Source organism: Lactuca virosa, chromosome 1 (genome assembly GCF_052849685.1).
Source record: "Lactuca virosa cultivar CGN04683 chromosome 1, Lactuca_virosa_CGN04683_v6, whole genome shotgun sequence".
Classification (NCBI taxonomy): domain Eukaryota; kingdom Viridiplantae; phylum Streptophyta; class Magnoliopsida; order Asterales; family Asteraceae; genus Lactuca; species Lactuca virosa.
This window is the reverse complement of record NC_136426.1, coordinates 23,176,704-23,183,352: the sequence shown is the minus strand read 5'-3', so window position 1 is coordinate 23,183,352 and position 6,649 is coordinate 23,176,704. Positions and strand designations below refer to the sequence as shown.

Sequence of the window (6,649 nt, the reverse complement as noted above, 5' to 3'; positions counted from 1 at the left end):
TTATTTCTTTTTTTTTGGATAACTTATATTTATATTATTAAGTGGGCTTTAAGCAAGTTGGGGTCGGGGATGGGCACTGCTTTTGACTTTTGGTTTTTTGATGTAAATAAAGTGTAAATAATTAGAAAATGAAATAAGTAATTATTTAGCATCAAATCAGAGTTTTTGATTCAAAAGCAATAAATATCATTTATAAAATATTCAACAATCACAAAGTCATAGGTTTGAAATTTGAAGAAGACTATACGTAGCAAATCATCAAAAGTAATTATGACTTTTATTTTTCCATGTAAAGCATTCTCCACTTGGAAAGTATATAGTTGGAACTATATGAAAATTTTCTCTTAAACACCAACACAAAGAATAAATTCTTTACTAATGGAGAAGCGCCTAATCGTCCATATATTAAAGCTAATACTTTCTACAATTTCCCTTTTCCCTGTTGTTGCTTATGGTTCTACTGATGAAGTCGCTGCTCTTCTTAAATGGAAAGCTAGCCTGCAACAACAAAATAGTATTTCTGTATTATCTTCATGGATATCTATTCTTCCCAACAGTCAAAATGGTTCTGTGGCTCAAACGATGCCAACTATGTTTTGGTGCACTTGGTATGGCGTTTCGTGCAATTCTGATGGAAGCGTAACCAGACTGAACCTCTCATCCTCGAGCTTAACGGGTTCACTAAATGGCTTCACGTTTTCATCATTTCCCAACCTTACACATTTTGATCTGAGTGAAAACAATTTTTCGGGGGTCATCCCAGCAGAGATCAGCAACCTGTCAAAACTTGTTTTTCTTGATTTTGATTATAACCATTTTTCCAGCGTAATACCTCCAGAAATTGGGCTGGTCGCAAATCTTGAAACACTTCGTTTGTTTGAAAATCAGTTAAATGGTTCGATCCCGCATGAGATATGTGATTTGAAGTTTCTGTCTGAGCTTTCTTTGTATGCTAATGCTCTTACTGGTACCATTCCGTTGTGTCTAGGTAACATGACCAATCTCCGTGACCTATATCTTAATGAAAATAAACTCGTTGGTTCCATTCCTTATGTATTAGGAAACCTCTCAAATTTAAGTCAGCTGCATTTGCACAGCAATTTTCTAAGCGGGACCATCCCAAACTCTCTTGGAAATCTGAGTAAGCTGACTATATTGAATCTGTTTTCCAATAGGATACATGGCCCCATTCCTCCTGAAATAGGAAGTTTGAGTTCGCTTAAATGGCTAATCCTTCTCAATAATAGTCTCACAGGTTCAATCCCCAGTTCGTTGGGTCGTCTTCAATCCCTTACCCTTCTGCGTCTCTACTCGAACAACCTTTCTGGTCCTATTCCAGAAGAGTTTGGAAACATGACATCACTTGTTACTCTGTCCGCAGGTAATAATCTACTCAATGGTTCCATTCCCAAGTCATTTGGCAACCTCCTGCAGTTAGAGAATTTGTATCTCAACAGTAACCAATTTTCTGGTCATCTTCCACAAGAGTTGGGAAATCTCAAGTTTGTTGCACTAGAACTTTCCGAAAATAAATTTTCAGGTTCTTTACCAGATAATATATGTAATGGAGGGAAATTAGAGTTGTTGCTTGTACGTCAAAATAAACTGATAGGCACAATCCCCAAGAGTTTGTATAATTGTACAAGTCTAGTTAGAGTACGGCTTGATGGGAACCAGGTCTCTGGAAATATATCCGAAATATTTGGTGTTTACCCTCACCTCGGATTCATCAGTCTCAATGACAACAAGGTTTATGGGGAACTTTCTGACAACTGGAGTAAGTGCAAAAATTTGACCACGATGCAACTTGGAGGAAATGATATCAGTGGTAGCATACCTCCATCTCTTGGTAATTCTACTCAAATAGTAATGCTTAATCTTTCGTTTAATCATTTGGTTGGGGAGATCCCAAAGGAATTTGTGAGGATGGATCGCTTATTGAATCTGGTTTTAACCAGTAACCGACTTTCGGGTGCACTACCCGCAGAAGTAGGATCACTTAATGCACTCTCTCTCTTGGACCTATCTTTCAATAATTTTACAGGGCCCATCCCTTATACTTTTGGGAATTGCTTAAATCTCTTTCATGTGAACTTGTCAAACAACAAATTTACACATGAAATTCCAGTACAATTAGGGAAATTGTCGCACTTGTCAGTTCTTGATCTCAGTCGCAATTCATTCACTTCAAATATACCATCACAAATTGCAAGTTTAAGTAGTTTGGAGAAGCTGAATCTTTCTCACAATAAACTCTCTGGCAATATCCCTAAGTCCATGGAAGCAATGAATGCTTTGTGGAGCATTGACGTATCCTACAATGAGTTGGAAGGTCCCATTCCCAACAGCAAAGGCTTTCTGAATACTTCTCTGGAAGGTTTACAAGGGAATAAAGGTTTGTGTGGTAACATCACTGGATTGCAACAGTGCGACAACAATTTGATAGTGGAAAAGCATGATAAAAACAGACGCCAAAAGCTTGCACTTGTTGTTTCACTCCCTCTTCTCGGAGCACTTCTACTTCTTAGTATATTCATTGGAATGGTGATCTTCTATCACCGAAGAAAGAAGCTGTCATCAACAAGACAGGTGATAGAGGATCACGTCCTGGACTTCTTTTCCATATCAACTTTTAGCGGAAAGGAAGCATATGATGAAATCTTGAAGGTAACACAGGAGTTTAATGAAGCATATTGTATTGGAAAGGGAAGATGTGGAGCAGTGTACAGAGCAAAGTTGACATCAAATGAGATAGTTGCTGTTAAGAGAATTCATTCATCTTTGGATATGGTTGATCGTAATAGCTTTTTACGTGAGGTTAAGGCATTAACTGAAATAAGGCACAGGAATATTGTGAAGCTATATGGGTATTGTTTACATACAAAACACTCATTTTTGATTTATGAGTACCTGGAAGGAGGTAACTTGTATGAAATGTTGAGGAAAGAAGCTACTCAAACTTTGGGATGGACCAAGAGAGTGAATATAATCAAAGGGGTCGCTAATGCTTTATCATATATGCACCATGACTGCTCACCTGCGATAGTTCATCGAGACATCTCGAGCAAAAATATTCTGCTGGACTTAGAGGGTGAAGCTTGTGTATCAGATTTTGGCACCTCCAAGATTTTGAATCCAAATTCATCCAATGAGAGTGCTCTTGCTGGAACATTTGGATACCTTGCACCAGGTTATATATGAATTTTTCATTCTCTTTCTAGACATAAATTCGAGAAATCGCAACTCATATATTCACTATGTATTATTTTTCTATTTGTTTTTCAGAACTTGCTTATACAATGAAGGTAACTAAAAAGTGTGACGTGTATAGTTTTGGGGTTCTAGCACTAGAAGTGATCAAAGGAGAGCATCCAGGTGGTATCATTGCCTCTCTCTCAGATGGGAAGATGAAGAAGCTACAAGATATGGTAGATCAACACCTTCCAACCGTGTCGATAGAAATAAAGAAGGTGTTGACTAACGTTATAATTTTGGCAATAAGATGTTTGAATAATAATCCTGAAATGAGGCCAACAATGTATTATGTTTCCCAAAAGATTTCAGAAGACTGTAAAGATTTTTTGTAAAATATTTAAGGATACCATAAGATAGGCAATTGTTATATTTAGAATGTATTTAGCAAAAGGTGAACCAATATTGAAGTAAATAAACACTAAAATGTTCAAGGTTTTCACACAGAATTATTGAAGTAAATGAACACTAAATGTCTAAATGGGGGTTCTTAAAAAAAAACCCCAATGGTGAACATTTACATCAAGATCTACAAGATGTTTACAGAAGATGTTTGTTTACCGAACATTAACATCAGGTAAGGGAGGGGAGAGGAGGGGTGGTGGAAGGCAATGATGTTTATGCAGATTGAGGGGAGCTAATGATGATGAGGTGTCGTAAGAGAGTTTGAGGGAAGAAGAAGGGCAAAGAGAGTGGCCGTGGTCGGAGATGGAGAGGTGGCGACTATGATGTTCATGGAGAGAGATGGGAGATGGCGATGATGTGGTCTTGTGAGTTGTGATAGAGGGAAAGGGATTACACCATGTTCTTGAATTTTTTAAGGAATGAAAATGAAGGAATGGAGAGGAAAATCATGTTTTTTAGCTTTCTTTTAAGGAGAATAATGAAATGCGATCTCAAATTTCATTTAGGGTGGGGTGAGAGGAGGAGGAAAGTGGAGTCTTTTTTCCCTTAAAATCTATCATCCCATATGTGAGATGATTAGGAAGGAAAGGGATGGAAATGAAATGGAGGGGTCCCTCCCTTTCTTTTCTTTTCTTTCCCCTTAAATTTAAACTCGAAAATAGAGTGTTAGGAAAGAAGGGTTGAGACTTGAAGGAGAGGGGTAAATTCGAGAAGTCACAACTCATATATTCATTTAAGAACTTGCTTATACAATGAAGGTAACCAAAAAGTGTGATGTGTATAGTTTTGGGGTTCTAGCCCTAGAATTGATCAAAGGAGAGGGTATAGGTCATATTATTGTTTCTCTTTTAGATGGGAAGGTGAAGCTACAAGATATAGTAGATTAACACATTTTAATCGTAACCACAAAGATAAAGAATGTGATGACTAACGTTATAACTTTGGCAATAAGATGTTTGAATAATATCTTGAAATGAGTCAAAGAATGCAGTATGTTTCCTAAAAAGATTTCGATAGATTTTTTGTAAAATATTTAAAGGTACCATAAGTCTTTGCGATTGTTATCTTTAGTTTACATCCCCATGTGGGTTTGAGGCTGGGGTTTCAAACCCAGTAAAGCACAATTTGTGCGCCTCTTGCAAATATGCGCCATGTATGGGGGAATTTTACCTGGAAATCCCTTTGGGGCTGGGTTTGCCCGCTTTGCGGAGCTCGAACTTGAGGTCTACTCTGGAATATTGGGTAGAGGCTTCCGTTGAATCATTTTCCGTTTCCAAAAAGGAATGTATTTGGCAAAAAGTGAACGAATATTAAACTAGGTAACCATTCACATATTTGGCAGAAATCACATGATTTTATAGTAAACTAAAGAATAGTCTTTGTGGTTTACAGTAATATACACATTTGGTCCCTGACTCTTTTTTTTCAACTCGAACCATCCTTGTGATTTATTTTTGTTTCGCCTTTGGTCCTACATCGACTTAAAAATGCTAAATTACCCTTACTGGAGTTAGGGATCAAATGTACATATTACCCTAAACCCTAGGACCACTCCTGAAATTTACTCCATTGTTTTATAAGTAAGACATAGTAAAATAATGAGCAAATTTTATAATACCACTATAGTTTAGATTTTTTCGGTTTAATCATTGTAGTTTAGATTTTTTTCAATTTAGGCATCGAAATTCATAATGATTCATATCCAAACCATTTAATAAAAAGGTAAACATGTATTGATCGAAAGCGGGTAAAAAAATCAAACTTAAGATCCAAATCCGCATTATGATTATGGTCAAATCATGGTCAAAACTCGTTTTATTGTCTTATCTACCTTAGAATCGTCTAGGGATGAGCATTTGGACCGGGGAACCGGTCGGAACCGGAACCGGATAGAACCGATCGGGCCGGGACCGGGACGATATTCTTGTGGATTTTTGGAACCGGTAGAACCGGAAAAAATCGGAACCGTATGTTGCTATATCTCGAGGACAGAACCGATCGGGCTGGGATCGTGACGATATTCTTATGGATTTTTGGAATCGGGAGAACCGGCAAAAACCGGTAGAATCAGCAAAAACGAAACCGTATGTTGCTATTTCTCGAGGACAGAACCGATCGGGCCGGGACCGGGACGATATTCTTGTGGATTTTTGGAACCGGTAGAACCGACAAAACTGGAACCGTATGTTGTTATTTCTCGAGGACCGGTTCCAACATTGAAGACACGGCAACAACCGGTAGGAACCGACGGTCCGGTTCGGTTCCTATTTTCCACCAAGTTCGGTTACCGGACCGGTTCCGGTTCCGGCCGGGCCGGTTCCAATGCTCATCCCTAGAATCGTCCATAAGTCCACCGCTTCAACAAACAAATTTATTCTTTGTTTTGATTGAAAGCGATTGGTTTGAACTTTTTTTTTTTTCAAACTCCAGATTTAGAGTTAGATTTGGTTTGTAAGATTGACCAGGAACCCTAAAGATCATCCATTCGCTCATAACAATATTCAACATAGGTCCCATCACTCCTTTTCTAATAACCCAAATTTCCGTTAGATGGTGCAAAGGGTAGGTGCCGGAATTAGGGAAAGGTTTGGAGTTGGTGGGGGTTGTGGGTTATTTTTATTTTTTAAAGAATTTTTTTATAATAAGAATAAGTAATAACAATATTAGTTAATATTAATATTAATATTGATATGTAATTATTTATATAACAGCCACATCGCTAAAAAGAACTTGTAAAATGTAAATATATGATTATAGATAAAAATAATTTAATTTAAAAAAATACAGATTCATTAAAGCTGGATGGTTTAATTTGAAAAAAAAAATAATTCAAATAGTTATATAGATCGTGACTTTTTATGTAATTTGTCTGATTAATTATGTCAACGTATGAACATACTTTGGCTATGTTTGGCGTACTAGCTTTTAGCTGAAAAGCTAGCTGTTAAATAAAAAGCTAGTTGATAGCTGAAAAGCTAGCTGATAAAAAATA

The 6,649-nt window shown here is 37.1% G+C and overlaps 1 protein-coding gene across 2 annotated transcripts; it reads left to right on the top strand.

Moving 5' to 3' along the window:
• Window positions 1-308: 308 nt before the first annotated feature.
• On the top strand, window positions 309-3,671 carry LOC145145247 (uncharacterized). 2 transcript variants are annotated; one of them, XM_079074933.1, is made up of 3 exons: window positions 309-988; window positions 1,061-3,190; window positions 3,286-3,671. In XM_079074933.1, the coding sequence occupies exons 1-3, from the start codon at window positions 379-381 to the stop codon at window positions 3,585-3,587; spliced, it is 3,042 nt and encodes a 1,013-aa protein (XP_078931059.1). In that variant the 5' UTR covers window positions 309-378; the 3' UTR covers window positions 3,588-3,671. The 2 variants fall into 2 exon arrangements, with proteins under 2 accessions (XP_078931059.1, XP_078931052.1); XM_079074926.1 differs by having other exon boundaries at window positions 309-3,190.
• Window positions 3,672-6,649: the final 2,978 nt, after the last annotated feature.

What these genes read in the sequence shown, in the direction of transcription:
- LOC145145247 (XM_079074926.1), top strand. Translation starts at nt 379, where the DNA reads ATGGAGAAGCGCCTAATCGTCCATATATTAAAGCTAATACTTTCTACA. An exon ending in ATTTGGATACCTTGCACCAG is followed by an intron (nt 3,191 to 3,285) that starts GTTATATATGAA and finishes TTTGTTTTTCAG; the next exon opens with AACTTGCTTATACAATGAAG.